Below are 25,451 nucleotides of genomic sequence, written 5' to 3'. Positions count from 1 at the left end.
TACAACTTGCAGGGGAAAAAACCCTAATGACATCCCCAGGTTGTTATTTCCTACCATGAGATACACAAATAAAAGTAGCCAATTCTCCAGTCTGTGCTAACACCACAGCTCAGTAATCTTCCAAAGAGGACAGACAATGCTGGTTGCACAATCCAAGCACTACAGAGGTCCCATGGATAGATACAGCCCTGGGTACCCCACTGGGACACCTAGTTACCCTTCTAGTATCCTAAAGGAGCAGCTTTCAGTCATAAACAAGCTTTTTTCAGCTGTCATCAGCCATGGCTGTGCCCTAATGCATCAAGTATGACCTGGCAAATGCGGCCCCATGAATGTCCTAAGGAGCTCTTTCCAGATGTGCCTGGAGCACGTTCCGGTCCAGACAGCAGTGTGACCAACTACCCTGAGCGACAGTGATATCCTCTAAGTCTCACAGAAGATTAAATTTGTGCCAACTCAGAAATCAGGCAGGTTTTTCTGACATTTCATTTTGGCTCCATTGATTTTGTTTGCTTTCTAGTGCCTTTAGGATAATTTTGAATTGAAAATGGATTTCTGGGCAGATGTTTCTCCAAAAATTAATTGTATCATTCAGAAAATTCTTAGTCTTCACCAAGATTAAATTTCTTTTTGAGAAGTGAAAATGTTTCCATTTTTTTTCAGCAACTTACTCCCAATTTTTTCTCCTTATTTCCTCCCTTCTGTTATGAGATATTTAACAGCCATCTTTAAAAGTGTAAAGGGAAAAATTGTAAAAAAATTGTGAAAAGAAACTGTGAAAACTGTAATCCCTGCCTTTCTTTTTAAATCCACATGAGATCAATCCCATGAAAAAAAAACTAGAAAACTATAAACAACAATGAACATTTTAACTTCATTTCCTGGTTTAAAAAATAAAAAGTAAATATGGAAAATAATGAGTATCATCCAGTCCTTTGCAATAGCTCACAAAAGCTGTCATTCAAATCCTAAGGATCAGCAAAGACTGAGATCAGCCCACAATTTAGCTCAAGGCCCACAGGACCATTGTTTATGTACATCCCTCCCATCTATACCTAAATGGGAAGCTATGGCCTTGCACTAACAGTGTTATCACCCGACCAGGCCATTACTGTAAACTACTTTGGTGTTTCAGTAGAACAGAGACAGTAATGCAACAGTTTATGCACATGTGATGGATGGAAACTCAAGGTTAGATAGAAAAGCACAGCCATCACTCTCCAGCTTATATTAGGAACTAGAACAGAAAAGTGAGGGAGGAAACAGAAAATAATTATTTTTTATATCAAGAGAAAAGGCCCACAAGCCTGACTGAAATGGAGAGGCAGAAGAATTGAGAATATTTAGCGCTAGCACTTCACACAAAACAGTATTTCCCTATATTTTGGTTTTCTAATTTTAATCTTGAAATACCTCGTGTTTTTCTGAAGAAAAACTGTGTTAAATTTGATAACAAACATTGTCACCTGACTTCATTTCTGCCTCCTGTTACCATGCAAGCACTAGAACATCCTCACAGATGTGCCACCAATCTTCCTTCCACCTCTACTGGGTCTTATAACTCAATACTCTGCAGAATAAGGTCCATTTTTAACATAATCAACTCAAGAAAAAAATGGATAAAAGTAACTCACCACTAAGTCAACATCCTGCCCCCTAACTCTACCACTCCTAGGGGCTATCCTCAACTCAGTGTGCTAGAAGATTCCTAAAGAGCTTTTTCACTACCTTGTCTTCATTGACCTCCCTGTTCTAATCAGAAAGCACTAAGTCACCATACAAAAATTACTCTGATGGTATTTCCATCCAAAATTGGAAGCAGACATTCTGCAGCACTCACAAGAAAGACTACTCCTAGCTCAGTTATGAAGGTCTGACCCTGCATCCCCCTCTGCAAAGAGCAGTCTCTAATCACATACATCATGTTCAGCCTAAATTTACTATTCCTACACGTCACGTCCTGAATAGCAGTATACTTCACCAACCTAAATGCTAAAAGCATGACTGGGAATAAAGCTACTGCCACCTGGCCCACTGTTGAGTTGAGGTTGTACTGGGTACTGCAACCACACTGAGATAATTAAAAATTTGTTTACCTTGTTTTCCCTAATGGATGTCATCAAGATCCTTCTCAGAAGCGGACAGTAGTGACAGAGGTGAATAGATGAACAACATCATTAAAATATTCATGACAGACTCATAGTCTGTCCTGCTAATATCTTTTTCTGCTCCATCACAGGAAGTGATAATTATATATATATATATTAAAAAAATAAAAGGCTTGCAGTTATACACAGAGAAATAAACTATGATGCTTATACACAGCAGTGTCAAACTGAAATATGACAGACAGCTGGAACACACTTGGAACCAAAGCGTGATTCAAGTGCTTACCACAGTCCCTGGTTGGCTGGCATGTGCATGTGCGTGTGTGCGTGCATATTTGTATGTGGATCAGGTTTTGTTTTAAACATATCTTCTTTTACTAAACATTAAATTATTTCCCAAGAAATAAAAAGCTATGTACATTGTAATTATCTACAGTAGGCTTTCGGCATCCTCGCTATTCACATGCACGGGGTTCGGGCTGCATTCATAAACTCAGGCATGCTTCTTCATTGCTTGTGGTGCTGTCCCCTCCAGCCAATCCACAGTCCAAGGAACACCGACGTGTGTATTTGTTCTGATTTTTTTTTCCCCTTTCTCAGCAGTCAGCAGTGCCAGAGGGTGACTGAAATTAAAAGCAATTTAAAAAGGCAAGATCCTGCAAAAAGCTGAGACACGTATGTCATTGGAAAGTGAGGGCTGTTGGCATGTTGCAGAGCCTGGTCCAACAAACCAGCCTGAGCCCTCTGGCAGGATGAAGTAGTTGATTCATGACTTATTTTGAAATGTCTGAAAAGGAACAATTTACCTAAAACATGGTGCCTCAGGTACCATATCTACCTGTTGAATTTGAATACTTAATTCCCATTCTGTATTTAACAGGAGGCTGACACTCAAATCCCATTGCACACTTGACTCATTCTTTGCTTTTTCTTTCTAACCTGATGAGTTTGTCCTAAATATGAAGAACCCTTACTATTTATGAATGCAGCCCCGGTAAACAGAAAAAGCCCACCCTAACCCCTCCCAAATTATAATAATGACATATAACTCTTTCTTATTTCATAATAATAGTAATAATTATAACAATAATAATTACAAATAAAAAGTCAGAAATGTTGTAGACCAAGTGGATTCTCAGTATTAAACACTAGTGCAGTTGGGGATTTCCTTTGTGCTTTCACTGTTGGCAATTGTTGAGATGCTTCCTGTGGAGGAGAAAAATGGAGAAGAGAGTCAGTGCAGTAGCTTCAACAGTTTGGTCTGTATTGCTTCTCACTCATTCTTAGGATGTGCTTGTGTTAAGCGTAAAGACAGAAAAAGTGCTTAAAAGTAACACATCCTTCTCTGCATTGCGATAAGCATGGATCATGCAGAAAACCTGTTACTGCAGCTCAGCTGACCAGCAGTAAACTCATTAAGCTATTAGGGACACAGTCATTTGTCATGACAGCACATCAACAGTGTAAGCTTGGCTCAGCTGATTCTTCTGAGGGTGCAGGGAATTTGGAACCCCTCCACAGGAGAGACAGGGTCAAGAGCAGGCACAGGTGTGAGCCACAGCCATTACTAACTCCCATATACCTATTGCTATTTCCAGGTTTCTACTCTAGTCACATAACACTGTGAGAAAAGCTGAAAAACTGTAGGAAAAACTCCTTGTAACCATGTCGCAGAGAGAGAATTTTTCCTTATCTCAGTGCCCCAGGCTCTGCTTGTACCTGGGGTCATAGTCGATGCCTCTCCTAACATCCCAGCCACCAACATCCTCACTTATACTGCGAAACAAGCCCCAGCTGAGTGCTGTCTCTCACCCATCACTCGTGTGTCCAGCTCTTTGTCCATCAGCTCTTCAGGGTCTGTGAACTCACTCAGAGTGATTTTGGGGGCATTTTCACTTTGGCTGACAGAGCCAATCATTTCCTGCTCCTTGTCATGCTGAACTTGGGCATAGATGTTAATCCAAGGGATTTTCCTGCGCAGGAAAGGAAAATGAGGGTTATATTTCATAATACAGGGATCCTTGGCATGTTAATGATTAATCAGACCAGCTAAACTGAGACCAATCCCAGAAATGCAGCACTGGCAGTGATGCAAAGTAATCAGCCTTCAGACTGGTGAAAGCATCACAGTGATGTTCAGCACTGCAAGTGCCATTAGCATCCACTAATTCCAACACCAGCGTAAAGTTACCCCAAATCTGAGGCCACTGCCTTCCTACCCTGTGCCCAAAGGCTTCTCTAGCTGCAAACCTAAATGTTCTGGTCCTGCCCTTTTAAACGGGAACTGATGCACACAGTGGACACTGCACCCAGCTCAGAGAGCAGCAATCAACTAAGTACAATCAGCTGCAATTGCCACATTTATTACATGACCAGTGGTGCACTGGAAACCAAAAGTAAAAATCAATTTCAGCACTACTATCAACTGAGAAAAAAAATTGCTAGGCTTGTTTCTATTGACAGGCCAACACTGACTCAGTAGGAATTGCCACATGAGAAAGAGTTATAAAGAACTGGTCCTGCCTCAGAATACAGAAAGGACTTACACCTCATAACACCCACCCAAAGTCTATTTGTTACCATTGCACGGCAAAAACAGTTTGCCATGCTACGGATCATGCAAGTTAGCAGGGGCTTGTTTTTCCTTGCTGCTCAGGAAGCCAAGAAAGTGAAAGGCTTATTTCTTCTTCCTTCTTCCAAGAGAAGTTAACTTGGACTGCTAGAACAATATCCTTGAAAGTCAGTCAGTTAGACAGACAGTTAAATAGGCCTAAATAGACAGTTAGATAGTAATCCTTGGAGGAATGCAAGTTTAAAATGAGAGAACTGAAAAATAACATGTTAAGCATTGTGGGAGTTGCTAGGATTATCTGTATGTAGTTGCCTGTTGGAAGGTGACTGATTGTTTTTTCCAATGCCCTTAAAAAGACTCTGTGCCATGCAGTCCACACTGCTAAAACAAGGAAAATTCAGAGAATTTTTTTAGTGCCTTAAAGTACACAGGAGAGAGAAAGAAGATGTGTTCAAAAGAGGCTATATAAAATGCCATCTCTTTATGCTAACCTGTCTGCTGTTGGATATGTCAGATTGAAAGCAGTGGAAATTGCCTGAACTCTCATGAATTCAAAAGATCTATGCTGATTTTACTCCAGTGAAGTTTTGTCCTCAAATGACTTGTGCTATTGGCTTGATTTGGCATTCTGCTCTTAACCAGCAGCAAGTCAGGACACACTGGGATATTTTGCAGCAGTTAACAAATCTCACGTTGTTCTCCCTTTCTCCTGCCCTCTCTTTCTAACCTTCAGACATGCCTTACAGATCACTAGAAGACATAAGCACTACAGAGGGAACGCGCACATTGAATGAGAGAGGACAAACACATTCCCATAGGATTTAAGTGTCCAGAATATGTCTGGAGGTGTGTAGAGATGTGGACATGAGAACATGCCTGGAGATACTGGAAGACTTAGTTTTGCTTCCAAATAATGCAATGGCAGAGAAGTGATAGTCTTCTGAGCTTTGAAAGGAAAGGTGAGAAAAGCTCTTTAGAGTTGTGAGGCAGAGAGCCTCCAGGTACCTCAGAGAGTTAGTGAAAAAAGAAACCAAGATGGCTGTACATATGTGCATCCATATATACATACCTAATTCTGCTATGCCTCTCAGAACAGACACAGGTGGCCACAATGTCCCACCACACATCTCTGAGCACACACGCACGCGCTTCTGTCCCAGGACATGTACACACTGACTGCCCCATTACCCCCCTATTACTCACCACTCATACACACATAGTATTGACCCGCTAATATGCTCAGTCTCCCAGAAAAGAAACAAACCTTTTTACAGATTGTTTCCCTACTTTTCCCCTGTCCTTCCTTTTTCACCCAGACCTCCTCAACAAGCATCTCTCTTGCAGCAGTGTTTATTTAACATGCCTCCTGAGTCTACAACTCGATGGACTCATAATATGGAGTCTGTGTGCAAACCGATTCTATGAATTTGTAGAATTAAAAATTCATGCAGGCCCATGGTCTCCTCACAACCTTTTCCTGTAAGCAGCAGTTCTGTGTTCAGACTAGAATCACTGTTAATCAGAAAAGTACATATTGCTAATGGACCTCTGCATCACTGAGACCTAGAGGGAAGCTTTTGTTTACACCTCCTTTTTCCATTAAGAATTGTTGCATGCTCTCACTTCTGATCCATTGAGCCAGAGGTTTTAGACAAAGCTGAAAAGTTGCTTTGTGTTCTGAAAAGATCAAGCTAAGGACACTCTGGGTATCTGACTTAATCCTAAACTTTGTCAGTTTGACCAGGGTTTGTCGTCTTTGGGACAGGGCAAATAAGAGGGGACAGCAAGCTGATGGGCTAAGCAAAAATAATGCTTTAACCACCTTCCCCCACACCCCTAATTTGTAATACATTCAATTTCTGACAGATTTTAACAAGGCACAGTTTTCCAAGCCCTGGAGCACAGCACAAGGCTGATGGCTGCTATGCTCAAGGCTCAGGATGCTCAAGTAGTACAAGAGTCAGTTTTAGGAGCTGTAGTAGCATAACGTGTCCTGGAGACTGCTAATGCAAAGTGGATTACCGCGCTCCTTACTGTTCTCTGGCAGCCAGAATATACAGATCTTTCTTCCTGGTAACTGATACCTGACCACAGAGCCAAAGACATTAGGCCAAACATAAGAAATCATCTCACCAAGACACAAAGGAAAGCACAACTTAGATGCTGTACCTACATCTTGACACACCTCCCAGAGGCTTCTTTGCCCTCCTCATCCTACATTGGGGAGTGAGGAAAATCATCAGCTGCCTCCCCAGCACATTATTAAATCGATGCCTTAAACAAGTCCCATGTCCCACTCCCCATTCACCTGGGAAGCTGTATTCCACTTCACAGAAGCAGAGAGGGTTTCAGACTGCGACAAGCAAGGCATGCTGAAGGCCTGGAAATCTGCACCTGAGCAGATTCACACACATGGATTCTCTGGCAATTGTCCTGGGCTACTGAAGTCAGTGGGAGCTTGGCAACAGATTTTGATGTGCACTTTGTCAATGGTTAATGCAAGACGTTAGAAATGAGGGGAGCTTTAAACTTGGAGACTAGGATACACACCTGTCTTATCATTCCATTTTGAATATTGTTTGTATCCCACTATCATAATTAAGAGAGTATTAACCTTATATTGGGCTGCACAAAAGCTGGAGAGAGAAACACATAGCTTGAATCCAGATAGGAGAAGCTCTAGCTTCCCAATTTGGAAGAACTACTCATATCTAGATTTTTTTTTTTTTTTTTCAGTCAGACTCAGCTGATGTTTCTAATACAGTATTTTGCCACTGGGCAGGATCTGGGCACACAGACCATTTAACACAGTAAGTACTGTACTGAATGCAAAGTTCCTCCTAAGGAGCTCCATCTGCCTAAAATATACTCCTGTAAGGCAGCCCATCAGCAAACAGGCCACTTCTATCCCATATTTTATTTCATAGCTTGCAGCAGCAAAGTGCCACGAGCCAGCACAGGTGCTGCCTGCTGCCTGGAAACAAAAGGTTTATATTAACATCTGGCAAAGAAAATCTCAGCACAGATTCCCAAAGGTATTTTGATGCTTACCACAAACCTTTCTGGATTTGAGTCTGCCTCCCTTAACACAATCACACCTGTTCCTCTGCAAGACTAAACTATTCAGTCTGCAATATACAAATGAGATACTCTTGCACTAAGGCAGTTAGCCAGATGGATATAGACTGTATGAAGACATCCATCATGTGATTTTTTTTTTTTTTTCACTAAGTCTGTATAACGTAGCTCAGTACTCAGTGAGCACACAAGGTTCCCATTTCTGGTTTGTGGTTCAAACAAATCTGCTGAAGCAGGTCACAGCTCAATTTTTGAGCTCTTGGTGAGCTTTCAGAGCACCAGGTTTGTGGTGGAAGAGCAGTAGACAGCCTTCTCTCTATATTTGAGAAATAAGGAACTATACTGGTCTAAGCCTTAGACCAGCCTAATTCGCTCTACATCTGCAATCCAGGCACTCCTCTGCCCAGATTACCTGTAAACCACCCAGTGCCTCCTTATCCCATCCCCAAAGTTTCTCAACTTACCTCTTGAATTTGTAGATTAAAAAAACAGCCAAGCCTACAAACACCACAGACAACAACATCAGCATTGCTGAACTGCTATGACTCGTGCTGGAATCAACAAGTGGTGCTGCAAGAGGAAAGGTAGAGCATTACATTTACATGATATTATTAGGGAACACATAGCTACCAGAGAGTTGAGCTCAACTCTGTCTTTGAAACATCTGCTTTATCACCACTGCATGGTGCATGCTGTTTTTAACAAGACCAATCAGTATGAAATAAATTGACTCTCTTGTCCTTTGAGAGCCAAGTTCCTTTTTCAAGACAGTGCAGTCTAGTATCTCTTAGTGAAAAGGCACAGCAAGCCATGCTTAGCTGAATGGCTGATCGCTCCTGTGTTAACACTCTGGGATGTTTCTACCACACTTTTCCTAGGACTGCAGTGGAAATGAAATCTGTGAGGTGTGGCTTACTGCATGTCTGTTCACCTTTGGAGAAGCTACCTCCAAGCATCCATGAACAGCATGACTCTCATCTTCCAAGGACATGTGATTATCTTGCATGTGACAGGGATCTGGTCTTGCAAAAAGCCTCAAGGTTCATCCTTGTATTGGACCTTACAGACTTTTTAATTGAGTCACTTTTCATAATGTGGAGGAGCCCAAAGCAATAATCTTGGACCCAAGCATGCACTACATCACAACATTTTGGATATTTGATCCATATATTCTTGGCATTTTGGTTGAGGTAAATAAGTATATAAGCTATACTTTTTAAAGCAGCTATTCCCCCAGCTCATTGGAGCAGACAGTCTTAATGGCCTGAACACTGTGCTGAGAATCAAGAATCTGATGAGAAGTCTCTAATGATGCAGAAATTATTATAAGTAGCAGTTGAGTGTTTCTCACTCTGCATAAATATTTGGGTTTGGTTTTTTACTGTTCTTTTCTATTTTTCTGTCACCCAGAAGATAGGAACAAAGTCTATACAAATAGAGTCACTTCTGGTTCCATTACCAAATTTTCACACCTAAGAGTGTGATCCTGCCAGTATTCTGCTTTTATTACTTCTACGGACTCTTTCGCGGAAAAGAACTGACAGTCATTTCACCTGAGTCAAAATATTACGGGAATGGTCATGAAACAAATGCAGCAACCCCACTGGGTGGAGTGTGAGAACAGTTGAGCACTGTAAGCTAAATCCACACTTTGTGTTGTCTTATTAGAACTCAGATTCTAAACCTGGAAACAGTAGATATTTGGATCTCGTGGCCAATTTTGCAAATTAACTCATTCCAGCCTACTCCTATTAACGTCTGACTCTTGTCCCCAAACAACAGTCAGAGTGAAGGCAAAAAAGCCTTACTTGTAGGACAGGTCACAAGCCTTGGTTTAGCCCAGCTCTTGGCTCTCAGAGCCTCACACAAAAAGAAGCTGAAGTGTATTATCCTGGGACATGCATCTCAGCCTTTCAGAGAGGCTATCAGCAATGTCACATGCACAAGATCCCACATTTCAGATAATTGCCAGGGCAGTCACAAAAGGCAAGGGTAAAAATAAATCCATCATCTCCTCTGTACTCATCGCTGTCTCAGCAATAGCTGAGAGCTTCATACTAGGCTGGCTGAAATCCTCAGCAGTAGCTGAGAGCTTCACACTACGGTGGTTTAAAGCAAAGGGGGTGATGAAGCTTAAAGTGACTATTCATTACTCTGTGAAAATGGAGATAGGGAGCATTGAAATTTAAATAAGTCCTAATTTGTAGAAGTCAATATTCAGCAAGTATTCCCTGTAAGAGGCCTAGATTTTCTTTTCATGAGTATTTTGCCCCTATAAAGCTTCTTGGCTAGTCATAACATTAACAAGCCCTTTGCAATATGGATTTGATCCAATATCCATGAAAGTTAGTAATACTCTGAATTCTACAGGTGCCCAATGAGGGCTTAATAAAACACCATTCACCTGATTTTCTAAAACACTTGAAAAACATTGATGCACCAGTTAATTAGGCCATAGGGAACTCTTAAAAGGCACTTTTAATACTTATACAAACTGGTGCATGAAGATGCCTCTGCTGGATTCTGTTTTTAACACTTCCTGCTTCTACCACAATGTCTCAATAAAATCAGTCCTATGTATCCCAGTAGCACATGCCAAACTGTGAGTGCTCTGATGTAGACTGGTTCTTCTGGAGTTGTCTGAAGCCTCAAGAGAACCACAGCTATGCATTTGTCTCCACACTCACCTAATGTTAACTGAGTAACATACACAATGACTTCAACACCAGGCTTCAGTTCAAACTGGACCAGGTTCTGGTTGAGAGCATTAAAAAGGATTTCTACCACCTGATGAAATAATAAGAGATACAGGTAGTTACAATACAGAAGACAGCAAGCTCTGGAGAACATTCAGGAATGCATGTAGCCTATGAATGGTGACTAACATCTCTTACTGGCTTCAGGAACAGAAGGGCAGTGAGAGGCTGAGGAAGTGGAGACAAACATGTACCTGTGCTTTAGATGGAACTATGTGTTACTGCATGCAAGTCTCCCTACAGAACTTTTGAAACTCATGGAGTATATTATACCTCTCCTGGGAAGCAAATAAAAAAAAAAGGTTAGCTTTTTTTTTGGTGGGGGGGTAAGGGAGGAGGGAAAAGAACTAAGGATCTTTCCACCCTCCACAATGTTCTGTGAGTGTCATCTAATGCACTTGGAAATCACTGACATATTGGCCTTTCATTGGTGGATGATGGAACTGAGTTAGGTAGTCTAGCCTAGTAACATTTTTTTTACACACATTGATTGAGGACAGTCCTAGTCATGTAGCTTCTGTTTAAATAAGCCGTTGTGGATGGAGGTCTTGGACTGGAGTTTACTGATGGCTCAGCAACCGAGCTATGATGTGGTATTTGGTTGCCTCAGAGCACATACTTGGCATGTCACACTGGAGCCTGAATTTGTCAACTTCTTGTCTCCCTACAGTAGTTCTCATGGTCAGGGCACAGCTACTGAGTAGTTGTGATGGCCTACTCTCCAAGGCAGGGCTCCTCAAGTAGAAGCCAACAGGTGCCAAAGTACAACTGAGTAGAGCATCAAATAAAATTACAGCACTACAGCTTCAGGTCTCATGGTCAGCTACTCAGAAACTAATCTGAGAGGTCTGCATAATACTGATACATGAAATATTGACACAACAGATTGTTCACAGGGCATTCTACTATGGGTAGATCCTACTGAACAGGATGGAAATGATTCCAAGAAAATCCCTCCAAAAAGCCTTCCTAATCTTCCCATCACAATGCAGCTCTTCTGCACACTCACCACCATAAATTTAAGAGGCTGGCTTTGCTAGCTGCCTAGAACAAATGTACTACGCAGAGGGGACTGACTTTGCTCAGTAGGTGACAGGAGCTTCCAGAGAATTCAGCAGTTCTGTGAATTATTTAATGTTTGATCACAGAAGAGTTACTCCTCCAAGAGTTACTTAGAGATGGGCTCACACATAGCTTGCATGCAGTAAAAATACTGCTTACAAGATCATTAGCTAGAGCTAAGCAGCCTTTCCAGCAGTACTTCACTCCTTTGCCTTTATAGAGCCGATTTAATCGCTTGGTAATTCTAGCATGCAAGCTTCAGCAGACTAGTGGTGTTGTTCCTAGCTCTTCCCTTGCTTGCATATCACTATTGCTATTCATCACTGTAATTACATATTTATCTAAATGGATGGATAGTGTAACTTCCAAATATAGTTTGCACACGCCATTCGCTACTGCAGAAAAAAAGAGGTCTTGTTCCAGTGATATATGAGCTGAGGTGCTTGATTTATTTTTAGTAAACCTCAGTGTATTATCTTGCTGCTTTGGTCTCTGTCTATTAGCATTCCTCCTGGGAGCAGAGGGAGTACGTATTCAAGGTTCCTTTGGCCGTAACTACGGTAATAAGGACACACCACTGATCTGGGAAGAACCACTACTGGTAGATTGTGACATATCTCAGTGAGGTATTAGAAAAGTCTGGTTTTCCTCTGAAAACAATTTCTTTTTTTTTTATGTCAAACTATACTGCCACAGTCCCAAATGCATCCAGTTCCATCACACTTATTGTAAGTGATTTCCAATGCTGCACAAGTTAAGGGGCCCATCTGCAAATGGTACAATAGGAATGAATGTTCCACGAATCCTTCTTTCCTTACTTGCTCCAGATCAGCCTCACTGCTTTTCCTCCTCTCTGTAGTGTTTTTATGGGGCAGTATGAAGAGTTCAGCAGAAGTAGGCAGCCCAGGAAACACAGCTACCAAGATCTGTTCATCAGGGATACCAGTCACCTAAAAGAAAAGTAAAAAGGAGGTCTCTAGCTGCTATTCTGTAACTGATGCTTCACTGGTTCGTCAGAAATAGAGGTTCTGCTGATGAGACACTCTACTTCATTTCTAGAAGTAAATGCAGGCTTGAAAACACCCCTGGGACACAAAGATCTCAACCCAAAGTCCAAACCTTCCAGATCTGAATGTTCCATATAGTCCTTCTTGCTATAAAAGAATCACTTAAAGTCAGATCCAGGGAGCCTGGCTGAGAGTGACCACTGGTAAGTGTGCAACTAACAGGGACATACAAAGAAAATTGCCTGCAATCATCTTCTAATATCAGGTTATGGGGATCCATATTTGCCCTACATTTATAACTTAATGTCTCCAGTGGAAGACTTTTTACTACTGGGGCTGGCTGGGAGGGCTGTGCTAGGAACTGCTCAGTTTGCTGAACCAAGAGTCAGTTCCACACTTGACTCTCACAACTGTCTTCAGCATGACCCTCCCACTGAGGCTCCTGCCCTCTCTCCCCAAATTCAAGTTCCGCAATCTCAGCAGGGCAGGAAGCCTCTTCTCCCTCAGAAACTCTCTGCTATATGAGGCTAACCCCATTAGCTCCCTGCTCCTACCCCTCCCCAAGCTCCTTGACCTCATTCCTCAACTGAAATACATCAGTGGGGCAACCCGTTCCTGGTGATCCATGCTGTAAGCATAGACCACAGGCTGCAACCAAATAGTCAAAGGGATATTTCTACAAGTCAGCACTTCTACATGATTTCTACTTTTGTCTATAACTGTTCATAGTTACAACTTAATTATATTTTTTTTTCTGCAAGCTTGACTCTGAATACAGTAAAAGAGAACAGCAGTTTAAACAAATGAACTTAGTGTTTTCTCAGGATGGGAAAACAATCACAGAAACTCTCAAACTGCAAATTTTGAGTGGGCTGCAGATGAGAAAAACTGATCAGGAATGTACTTTCCCTGTAAAAATAATCAGCTTCCATTTTTAAGAACAGCTGTAGTAGAAGTAAAAAAAAAAAAAAAAAAAAAGGAAGATACATTTTTGCCAGAATGTAAAAAAACACAAAAGTTTGCCTAAATCTTTTTCCTGATTTCACACAAAACCAAAGTTCCTGGCTATTTGATATCATAAATTATTCTGTCCCCTTTTCTGAAAGAACACAAGTGCTAGTTTACATATTCTAATTAATCTCAAAGGAAAATTCAGTATCTTCCACCCACAGAAGTCTCTCTTTGTCCTGTATTTTAAAGGTAAGTTTATTTTCCCTCTGAATCCTCATTTTTTGCCCCAGTCCAAAAGGTGGTAGAGCATTATAACATTCACCAGTTGCTACACTTAGCTGCATTAGAAGACTGAGTATCAGGAAGAGGTAAAAATATCTTCCAGCATATTACATCGTGCATCCAACATACTACAAGGTCTGTCTTCTGGGATGAAGTGAATTAGCTGTTTAACAACATACAGGAACATTATCCAAATGTTTGGAGTAGAAAGCATTAGATACTGCAATATCAATTTGACAAAATAAGAATAATAATGATACTATTGCAATCTAGAATTTGTAAAGTCTTCAGGGATATTAAAAGCTAAAAAGCACCACAGAAACATTAATAAAAGTAATCATAATATTTCCACAAAATTCCCAATATAGTTTGCCTTTGTAAAATGATCCAGCATATTAAGAAGCTTTTTATCAATTTAAAATGATAGCTTCATTACTGCTGCTCTTTCCCATTTTTTTAAGCTGCTATGTTGAAAAAGTGCATGTGTTACCAGCCTAGTCAATGTTAGTACAGATGAGGAAATAGATGCTCACTTGTGCCAGAGCTCTCTTGATGACTTTGCCAACGTCTTGTCTCCATTCAGGGATGTCAGGGTTATGATAGTCCAAGTTGGGAGAAAATGACAGGAGCTGAGATTGGAAATATTCTGGAATAGAAAAAGACTATTCATGAGAAGATTAAATGGGCAGTGTTCACAGCACAGCTAAGGGTGCAGAAGACAACAGGAAGACCATAATTAAATTATCTTAAAGCAAGAGAGAGAGAAAAGGCTGAAGGAAGAAAAAGGGCTGACTAACGCTAAGCAGGACAGAAAGCTTACAAGGAAAGCATTCTTCTAATGGTTCTTATAAAGGACATTTGCCCTAATGACAACTTCTGTCTTTTGCCAGAAGAATTCAAAGGGAGGTGAGAGGGTGCCTTCCCTTCACGATGCCTCTGGACTTTGTAATTTTGCCGCTCAACTTCATCAGATACTGCTTACAAGGACGCTGATCGGTAAATAAGGCATCTGGCTGAAATTTGGAAGGCCTGTGCAATCGCACACATTGTGCTTTGCAGGGCAAACACTTACTGTAAGTAATGTTTTCAAAAGCAGGTATTATCTGTTTGCTCTCCTGGAGGGAAGCCATGAGTGCTTAATACCCCAACAAATCAGAACCCAGTGGTGCTAATGACTGGCTAATCAAGCAATGGCTATTCATGAAACACTTTGAAATTACTTCCTAATTGACTGATTGCAGAGAAGAAAAAAAAACTTCCTAGACTTCAAATACAGATCAATTTAAATTTTTCTCCAATTCCAGCTCTCCCCTCTGGTGTCACCAGAAGCCAAGCCTGGAATCCTTACGACAACTATGCACAACAGATTTGGGCCAGTGGGAGGCACAGATCCAGGACGGGAATCACACTCAGATAAAAGTTCTCAGGGTAGAAGATTCTCCTTTCTGTTTCTGGAGATGTGCTGTGCCTCATACTGAAGGACCTGATCTCCAGATAGTTCAAGTAAGTACCATTAATCATTTCTAAGAAGATACCAGTTTTAGATCAAGATAAACCAGCAAGAGTGTAGGTAAGAAAATCCACAGAATGGCAAGGGTGTGCCAGCACAGCATTTATGTTGCATCTTTTGCAAGATCTGTTCCTTCTTTTTAGATGGTGAAGTGCATTTTTAAAGAAAACAATCATCAAAGAGAGCAGGGAAACTCTCTTAAGTTCTGAAGGCTTAACCCAGAGCCTGATATATAAAGCCTTTGACATTTGAACCCTCAGTACCGTATTTAATTTATTTTTTTTTAGTAAATTCTGCTCTGTTAATTATAATTTGAGAAAAGCCTGAATAAATCTCCTCTACTGCTAACACCAGAAAGCCATGCATTCCTTCCTAGAGCCATAATTAATTTAACATAGGACACAGATTAGGATACAAATTCAGCAGAGTGCATGTTTACCAACGGTGTCACTTGTTTATGTACTCAGACTTGAACTCATCACCAGCCTGGAGGTCTGGAAGGACTCCTTCCTTAGACCAGGTCAGTCTGCAGCACGGCACTGCACAGGAATATCTGGACATTCCAACTGGATCAATTTCTCTTTCTGAAAAAGCCCAAAGCTTTGGATCTTTTAAATAGAATGGCAAAACTTACAAGGTGTTTAAAAACAGAGTGAGGAGCGCTCTGTGGGACCTACCGGGAGCAAAGATCGAGATCAAATGCGAGGACCCCTCTCAGATTCAGGTTTATTCCAGAAACTACTGGAAATATGCAAGTTTCCCAGAAGTAAATGCTGCATTTTGCAATGCTCAAAACGATCAAGTAGAGGGTTACTTACATTTCCCAATAGTGAGCTTGGGTATTACTAAATCACATTAACAAATTATTAAAACCCATTGCATTTCACAGCCAGACAATCAACAAATATCTATTTAGCTGGTTGTTAAATCTGAGCATACAGCTTTCCAGTCACCAGCAGGACATTTATTTATATGTAATTACTGAAACAAGAAACACATACTTGAACCACACAGTGCAACCTCAGTTACTTGAAGCCCAGGCCTCTCAACAAAACTTGGTATCCAAAGAAAAGCTTGCCCTCAAATGCTGGAAGCCAATAACTGGATAAGGAAAATGAAGACTAGCACAGGGTGGAAATTATTCTCTGGAGAAATCTTAAAGTCCTGGCCAAAAATGCTGAGAGAGCCCTTCCACTCAGCCTTTATCAAGCCCCAAACTGGGTAAGTTTGGTGGTCTGCCAAAGGGTGCTTTTTAGAGCCCACGATGTGTAGATATGACAAGAATATACCAAACATGACCCACAGGAAGGTCCAGTGGACACACTCAGACCTCCAGCTGTGGCATGGAAGGTGGGCAGATAACAACAAGAGTCATTTCTCCCCCCCTTTGTTTTCCAGACCCTGCCAGACCCCTGCCATTTATAGTCACTGTATAAAGAGAAATACCAGCTGTATTCAGGCCACCTCAATGATGTACTATGACTACTTCTTTCCCCAGTCAGGAAGCAGAGGGAAGGCAGTCTGGCTACAGCTCTGAGTGTTTTTCCTTTTGGCAGTTCCCAGTCGGGGCATACAGACAGATCAACAGGCAAAGGAGACACTCCCCACTTTACTACTGTGCTGAGCTTACAAATTTGGCTAGCTGCCCCATCCAATTAACTTCTGTATTTTGTGATCACGATACATCTGAGCTACTTTGTTTACAGCTTGTCTTCTGAGGGTCCTCCTGGCATTAGGGAGTTCACAGAGTTCATTGTGGTTCAGCAGTGACTGCCTGTTCTTCACTTCTAGATAACCCCCTGAGATCTGATTGTAAAAGGCTGAGGGTACCATGCACTGCGATCTCCTTGGTGTCTTGGATGAGGGTGTTGCCTGCAGCAACTTGCACAGTGACAGTGTTCATCCCTTCCACAGCAAAGATGTAGGAGATGCTGCTTTCCAAGGTGATGAGGGGCTGCAAGAGGTAAACACAGATGGCAACATCAAAATCAGAGTGAGATTAACTCAGGATCACAACATGCACTTGACTAACCCACTTAAGGAATGGTGCTCTGAGCTTGCATGTCCTGCTAAGGCCTAAATGTTTCCCAAACATCACCCAGTGAGAACTGTCCCACAGGCAAAGGTTTCTCTCACTTCAGTAAATGCTTCCTGAAATACTCTTTCAGCAAACTCCAGCCCATTATGCTATGAATACCTCAGCAAAGCACAGTCAGCAATTGCAGAATTAGTGCTGCAAAATGCAGTGTTGTACACACACGCACACACACTCAACACAATTGCTGTATCAGCTCTACGAAACACAGCGTCCAGCTCAAACCAGCTGATGCTTCTTCAGACAATCCACATTGCTCAGATTCAGGGCCAGCCCTTGCTCTTATGAGCACAAATCCATCTACCAACCTCAGAGCAACTCTGCTCAGGTCAGTGAGGGCACCCAGCATTGCCCTCTCCATGCTTTGAGCCCATAAGCTAGCACCAGCCGTAAGCTGGCACACCATGCCAACATGGCTGAAAGCATGGCATAAGATCTGCTGACAATGCTGTCTGAATGTGGCTGAATGGTTTCCAGGGTAAAGCTGACCTGAATTTAGCCAGCTCAGAGCCCTGGCAGAGAAGGCTGACTTTATCTGCACCTTCCCAAACAAAAATGTCCTTGATAGCAGTACAGCTCTGCTCTTCCCACAGGAAGCTCTCACACGGGTACACACCTAGATGTGAAAACTGCACCGTGTTCAGGAAAAGGGATTTGTGTATTGAAAATCAAAGGTCTCGCAGTGCCACTGATCTGACAGTTGGTCTATAGACAAATCTCTTGGTTTAGATTAAACCATTAAAGGGGAAATAGTGATATGAGCCTCCATTGTGAAAGCACAAAGAGGTCTAAGAGCAGAGATAAAGCCCTCGTATCACTGCTATTGTCCCTTCACTACATTGTCAGTTTGTTTCTAGAGGAAAACCCCTAAAACATTCACCTTCAGCTCTCATGCTTCATCCCAGACTGCCAACCTGCCTGCATTTCACAACAGTGGCCATATATGCCATTTTCATAGCCAAATCAAAATTTCTATTCACATACGCCAGACTGGCAAACACATTTTCCTCCCTGCAGAATGCCACCGTCCTTTGATCCCCTCATCTGTGAGCTGAAAAAGCAGTAGGGGAAAAAAAAAAAAATTTTAAAAAAAATTAAAAAAAAAAAATTGTTTGATCACATGGGACTCACACCAAGTCAGCAAGGGTGCCAGCTTGTGCTAGCCCTGGAGGCCTAGCTAATGTATACTTAGATATACACACAGCCTGGACAAGCAGAATGGGCTTATATGAAACTGCAGTGATACTAGCAATCTTCCTGGAGGTTACAGGTTGTGATTCTGTGCAAAGGCAGATAAGAGGAACAAATCTGGCCTTTAAAATTATGGTACTTCCTTTTCGTATGTGTGTATGCTGGACATTTCATTATCATGGATGATTTCACCTCCATCATGGAGTTCTAACATTCAGCCAACTCCTTAATTTTAATTCAATCACCAAGACCTGGAAACTAACTCTAAATTAAATCAAGTAGTTTAAGGTTCATTTGCTCAAACCTATTAGACAGCTGGACACATTTATTAAACTGGACCTATGTTAATCCAAGCAAATTGGCCTTTGGGTATACTGCAAAAATTAGCACAGAAGAAATTCAGTAGAATGGTTCCAGCAGAGCGGGGAGGGCAGCAGAAGAGCCTCAGCCAGGTCATTTGAGTCTAAGACAACACTTGCCTGTGCAGCAGCACAGAGAGTACCTCAGTGAGACCGTGCAACGACACAAGACACATCTGTTTCTCCCCGGGATGTCTATGGGTTGAACAGGAAAAGAAGCTGCAATCCTTCAGCATGGAACTAGAATATATCACCTAACAATACCAGTCACTATGCACAATATTACACATCTCATCTTGTAATTCTATCAGTGTCCCCATCTTCCACCTGTACTAAGAGCACCACCATTTGCCCATGAGTGAGCACAGAGAAGGATCTGACATGTGCATTAAACACTCCAGAAGTAATTTTGATGTGATGTAAACTGTTGTACTGGGAAGAAAAAAAAAAAAAGGTGGCTGCTGCTGTTATGTCTATATCCTTTGCCATACATGTCAGAGTTGAAGTTGAAGTACAGTTCCTGAGGTAGATGGAGAAAACACTTTGCAAAGAATGAAAGGTGCTCTGGGTCTGTGATTTGGCCACAGGTAAGTGGCTATCTTTACCAATCCACACCTCTACATGTTTCAGTAACACACACAATCACTCATCAGGATCAGCTACTCCATGTACAGCACGTGCAAAGCATCCATCCCAAATATGTCCATATCTGCTTGTACTCTGTTGCCTATGGCTCTGAAATTTAAGCTAGAAGATAAAACATAACAGATCACACTTACAACCCAGATGCAAGTACCATGAGAGCTGCATAAGAATCTTCAGCAACCACCACTGCTTTGCTCTACCTTTCCTAGATTACTTTCTATTTTAAAAAAATATTTTTGAAGGTCCTATTCACAACCAACTTCTATATTAAGGACAAAAGCAATGGCAAGAAAACTTTGATATCTAGGTACACTGGAGGGTTTAAGCAGATGATCAAGTTAACAGTACCTAGATGTCTCAGATATACTTTAATGGCTCTTCGTGCGTGAGCACTGAGACAAAAATAGTTGAACTGTAATATGATTGTGCATCTCCCTCTTTCAGCGCATTATAAACTACGTGGAATTACCTGGTACTTGTCATGGACTCGATGTGCGTATGTGGGTGGTTGCCACAGCTCAGATAGGGCACGGGAACTTGCTAAGTTATAGTAAGTGGTTTTTGTTCCTGAGCTCTTCTGGTGCCTCAATTATGCTCCCACAAAAATAGATGAGTTCTTACAGCAGGCTTCCTAACTTGATGTAAAATCCCAGTAGACACAACATTTACTGTAGTTTTTTTTTTTTTCCTCCTGCTATTGTTTATAGCTAGGGTAAGAAGTTAAAATGCAAGGAGCTTTGTCAAAGAGAAAATAAAAAAATAGCAGGCACACAAGTATTCATCTCAAGTTCCATGTTTCATGTAAAACCCCCATTTTTTTTTCTGTGATCTCACCTCAGTGCCCAGCTTCAATTGCAACTCTATAATGTAGACAATAATGTGACTTAAACTGCTTTTGTAAATAAAAGCAGATACTACATCGCAAAATTATCATTTCACAATGATAATAACAGAGGATAGTGCCTGTGTGTCACCTGTCTCACTCCTAAAGCCTGCAATAAAAACTGTAGCTAATAAACAATCCTGCTCTCTCCATTTGAAAGCATGACCACAACTTGTAGTTTCACTTAGAGTAATTATTGATATAAAAGCTATAATAAAATTTTGCCACTCATTTGAAAATTAACTACAAAGAAGTCTCACCTTTCTCTCTAATATATCCAAGCCTGTGAACAATGGTCATGGACAGACACAAAGAATTCATTGAGAGTCTAGCTTGAAATTCTAGATACAACTGGTTATTTCAACACCAACAGCTTTAAAGTATTGTGTTGGAATCCAGCATTATATACTGCATACTGGTACATAATGGAAACCTCCACGGTTACTTGAACACCAGCAGTTTTTAAACACTGCATTGAAAGCCAGTATTATCCCATACATAGAAGTATGTAATTCAGTTAAGTTGCAAGTGAATGCTGGTAATAACAGTGGTCTTCAAAGCTCAGTAGGGCTGATAACAAGCATATGTAAAAAAGTAACAGCTCCTAAGAACAATAAGAGATAGGATGAAATAAACTCACAAAGGTTGAAGTTCAGATAATGACGACCCTTTTTAGATAAGGAAAAAACTGAAACACAAAATAAGCAAAGGCAAGAAGTTTTTATTAGGGCTGAGGGAATTCTCTGTCTGGTGCAAGAAGCTTAGGAAGTAAAAATGAACCAAAGGGCAGGTGTACCTTGGTGCTGTTACCAAACCACCAGAAGTAGGTAAGTGTGCCTGCCTGGCTGGGCCAAACTACTGCAGTAATGTTGACATCTTTATTTCTGAGGGCGACAAAGGGGACACTCAGATGGACGTGCTCCACTGGACCTGCGAGAAGAGAGAGTTCATTATTAGGGGCTTTGAGTGAAATTCTCCCTGTGCAGTTCTGAACAGCAAGGATCTTTCCTTTAAATAAATCAAACGTCTTATGTCAGTAATGAGATTTTATTATAGCAACACAAGAGAATTTCAGCAGTCAATAAGCAATAGGAAAAGATACTAGATTAATAAACATAAAATCATATATGTTTTTTCTCGCTCTTGGTTCTAGGGGAGTCACGCACATTCTCCACAGTGCTGATTTCAGACAGAGACAGCACTGTGTTTAGAATAATTTTTTAAATGCAGTTTGAGAGAGAACAATGACCTGGCTTTGCACTGGATAGGGCAAGCTGCTACTGAAAGCTTGAGGGACAGGACATAAGAGAGAAAGAAGGTGTTTTCTTGAAAATACATCCACTGAGCTACCAAGATTTGTAGGAAAATAATTTTTGCCTAGATGGCTTAAATCTGATTATATATGAGGCATTTATGACTTGAATAAATACTCCCTGACAGTTCTTTAGAAGGTATCCAACAGAAGATTCATGCTTTCGGAAATCCTTGGTGTCTTTTTGGCTTTGGCTTGACCTTAAGAAGTCTTTCAGGAGTCAGTTACCACTAGCAAAAATGCAGGAATTACTTGAAAGATGTGTGCATTGGCATATCAAAGCAGTCAGAAAAACTTGTTTCTGAAACAGTTAAAAAATACCAAAGTATCAATACAAAGTTGTGTCTCATAAATGCAAATGTCCAGAACACGTGCAGTGCATTAAGACCAGTTCCTCTCCAGAAAAAAAATATGTGTGTAAAAAATACCGAGGTTCTGGTTGTTAGTTTAAGGCTTTTACTATCTCCATCGTTTTCCTTCTTGTTTAACTTCTTGTTTTTACTGGTACTGAATTCCAGCTGATAACTGCTGCACATCAGACAGTGTTACTGAGTCTTTCTAGATGATACCTTTTAAAACAGAGCAAACAAAAAGACTATCACTGTGAGAAGGAAAGGATGAAATAAGAAAGAAGTGAGACCTTTCTTTTTTCTGGATAAGACATTAATTCTGAGGGGAAAAAAAAATTGTTGATTTTAACTGAGACTATCTTCTTGTGTTACCTCGCAGCTCTTCAAGCATGAAATGGGGCCATTAATCACTTTTCCATCTCCTTGGATTACAAGGATTTTGGAGATCAAGAGCTGTTCTTTTACCACCAGAACATACAGCTCTGAGCACAACGAGACACTGTTCTTGCTTTTGGCTCCTTAAAACTTGTTCTTTTCTATTCCCCGTTTCCCAAGGGGTTTTTACCAGCAAGACACTCCTGAAATTAGCTCATAGCAAGTACTCTGGGTTCCCAAGAACAGCAGGTTCCCCAAAATATTTTGTGACAGTGCATGTAAGAAGAAAAACACTAATATCTTCACTTCCTTTAAATGAAGAGATGAGCACCCTGACAGCAGATTCCAGAAAGGTGAAAAGTTGACTGACCACTGATAAAGCTGCAAGGTAGAAAACTACGGTTGCTTGAGGCCAAGGAGCTTCTTTCTCCTTTTTCCGCAGCACAGGACTCCAGCACCAGACAGGTCGTATAATAAAGGTGATTTATACAGCAGGCATTTTTGTCTGTACATTTGAGCTTCAAGGTCAAATCCCCTATATTGACTAGAACATCCATATATATTAAAAGTCTAGTACTGGTGCATTATCTTATTTCAGTGTTAGCATGAATGTAAATGCTTGCAAAGTATTTCCCTAGAGAAAATGATAATAAGTTGGCTACTTAAGAACACTATAAAAGTCAAATGAGAGACCTGAGAGGCTGAGGAAGAGGGTAGAGTAGCACAACCAGGCCAAGCAACTGCCCCTTGTTGCATTCTGCTCTAAAATCCTTACCATGAAAAAGCAGTTCCTACGAGAAATATCAGATAATCCATATTAATTTGGTTATTATTACCAGGTAACCATCACTTTTGTCAGCTAATGGCCCAAGGTGAAGGAAAAAACAGTTAATGCTCTAATAACAGGTTGTTAAATGCAGCCATGATTGACTTTGAGGGAATTATGAGCATAATAAAAGCTTCAAGGAACATTTATTCTTTCACACAGGGAGACTGAAATGGAAAAGAAAGAAGTTATTGAGTTTTGGAAATTTCTGACTTGCTTCCTTCCAGCAGAAAAGCTCAAGTAAAAGACAGTCTAGAAGACATTCTGACGGGCTAAGAGGGAAGACAAACATGGCTGTGAACACCATTATGGGCAAAACCAATGAGGCACATCTGAACACAGATGGAGCTCTCTGCGCAGGAGATCTAGCAGTCTGAGAGCAGGGCAAAGAACTGGGAACCTCCTGATCTCATCCTGGGTTCCACACTCTGCTCTCTCCTGTGGCTTTGAGAGCGCCACTTGGGGACTCAATATTTGAGTCTGTTCATGTGCCAAGTGGAGAGATACTGCATCGTTCCACCAAACAGGAGGGAAAAGTCAGGGATGCATGTCACACAGAGGAAATATGAAAAGTAGCATATTAGTCCTCAGTACATTCATGTCCCAGGAAGTATGTTCAGCATAATGCTTTTGTTTTATTTAATAAATACTGTAAACACCCAAATCCTAAATAACTGAATCAAAGTTTAGTAGATTAATCTAAACTTCTTGGTATTAAAAGCATATTGAAAACACACATTTGAACTTTGTTTCATATGCTGTTTGGTCTCTGACCCTTTCAGAAAGTCCAAGAAACATTCTCATACTTTTCTCTGTACGTGTGAGGACTGCAAATATACTTGTGTTAAAAAAACTTCCCTTCCTCTTCAATCAATAAAGTTTGCTTAGCAAGATGTTTAGTCCAAACCTTTGGAAGAGCATGAACTGCACATGTAGGTGGGTTTCCATGTATTCTTAGGCCCCGCTGAAATTGCAGGGATTTTCAGTGAGGTCAGGAAAATTCCTTCCACCCAAGGAATCTGGCAGCTGGAAGTACTTACAGACCACATGCAGGAAGAGGACAGCAGTGTCGGAGCCCAGGCTGTTCTCTGCATATGCAGTCACCTGAAAGATTCCAGCACTCTTATATACGTGCCGGATGCCATCCTCCACAGGACTGAAATTAGCATAGGATACTGCAATGCCGTCTCCAAAATCAAGCTGAATGTTTGTCCTCTGGAGATCACCCTGCAACAGAGAATGCTGGATTAGGAAACTGGGCAGATAAGAGTGACTTATATATTACTCTCCATCTCACTTCTCAGTTCCATTTCATTAGCATGGACACAAACTCATAACTTTACGAAGAAAAGCCTAGCTTTCTTCTGTCAGTCCCCAAAGCAGCAGACTCAAATCAACACCAGGTAATTACATACAAGCAATGCCTAGAATAGCCAAACACTTATACCTGTAAAGAGATGTTATTCCCTCATCTTGAGTTTAGAGATTTTGGGACAGCAACCATGCATATATCAAGGGGACCATATTTGAATCATTGAACACAATGCATGGTTGTAGATTATGTGTCACTGAAGTGGCCAGGCTTTTTCATAGCCTTTCATTGAAGAGGTGATGTCCAACAAGTACTTCCATCAGACGCAGTGAGAAGGAATGGTAGGCTAGATGCTATCTGAAGAGCAATGCCCACATGCACGTGGGAGCACTGGGGACACTTTGGAGACAGGACAATGGCTGAAGTGGCTCTCCAAGATGTTCCAAAGAAGCAGAACCTAACCACTGAGATGCTTTAAGTCTAGTCTAAGCTAGCTTTCCAGGCTTCCTGATAGTCAGTGGAAGAGAGTGAGACACAGCAAGAGACCAACAAATTCCATCCTAAGATAACTAAGACAGGTGACATGAATCATCATCTGCAAATATTCATCCCTGTACCACAATGACAGAGAGTCTAGACGACCAGTTTCATTTAGACATGTAACTTCAGGATGGCTGAATTTACACAGGTTGAGTACCACATTGAGGACTGACAGTTTTTGCCTAGTGCCAGTCAACACAGAGATAGGGCCTGGATACACAGGAGAATGAAGCAGAT

At 41.2% G+C, this 25,451-nt stretch overlaps 1 protein-coding gene across 1 annotated transcript in view; it reads right to left on the bottom strand.

Annotated features, from left to right (window-relative positions):
* Positions 1-3,249: 3,249 nt before the first annotated feature.
* Positions 3,250-25,451, bottom strand: part of SORCS3 (sortilin related VPS10 domain containing receptor 3) — a 307,485-nt gene continuing 285,283 nt past the window's right edge. The window contains exons 19-27 of the mRNA XM_086751900.1: positions 24,403-24,589; positions 21,296-21,429; positions 17,157-17,280; positions 14,350-14,462; positions 12,395-12,526; positions 10,446-10,545; positions 8,223-8,328; positions 3,921-4,081; positions 3,250-3,314 (exon numbers count right to left, since the gene is read on the bottom strand). Of these exons, the coding sequence (XP_086608026.1) occupies positions 3,250-3,314; positions 3,921-4,081; positions 8,223-8,328; positions 10,446-10,545; positions 12,395-12,526; positions 14,350-14,462; positions 17,157-17,280; positions 21,296-21,429; positions 24,403-24,589 (1,122 nt within the window). The remainder of the gene's footprint in view (positions 3,315-3,920; positions 4,082-8,222; positions 8,329-10,445; positions 10,546-12,394; positions 12,527-14,349; positions 14,463-17,156; positions 17,281-21,295; positions 21,430-24,402; positions 24,590-25,451) is intronic.

Source organism: Chlamydotis macqueenii, chromosome 7 (assembly GCF_036417535.1).
Source record: "Chlamydotis macqueenii isolate bChlMac1 chromosome 7, bChlMac1.mat, whole genome shotgun sequence".
NCBI lineage: Eukaryota > Metazoa > Chordata > Aves > Otidiformes > Otididae > Chlamydotis > Chlamydotis macqueenii.
The sequence above is the reverse complement of the archived record's forward strand: the minus strand, read 5'-3'. Positions and strand labels throughout refer to the sequence as shown.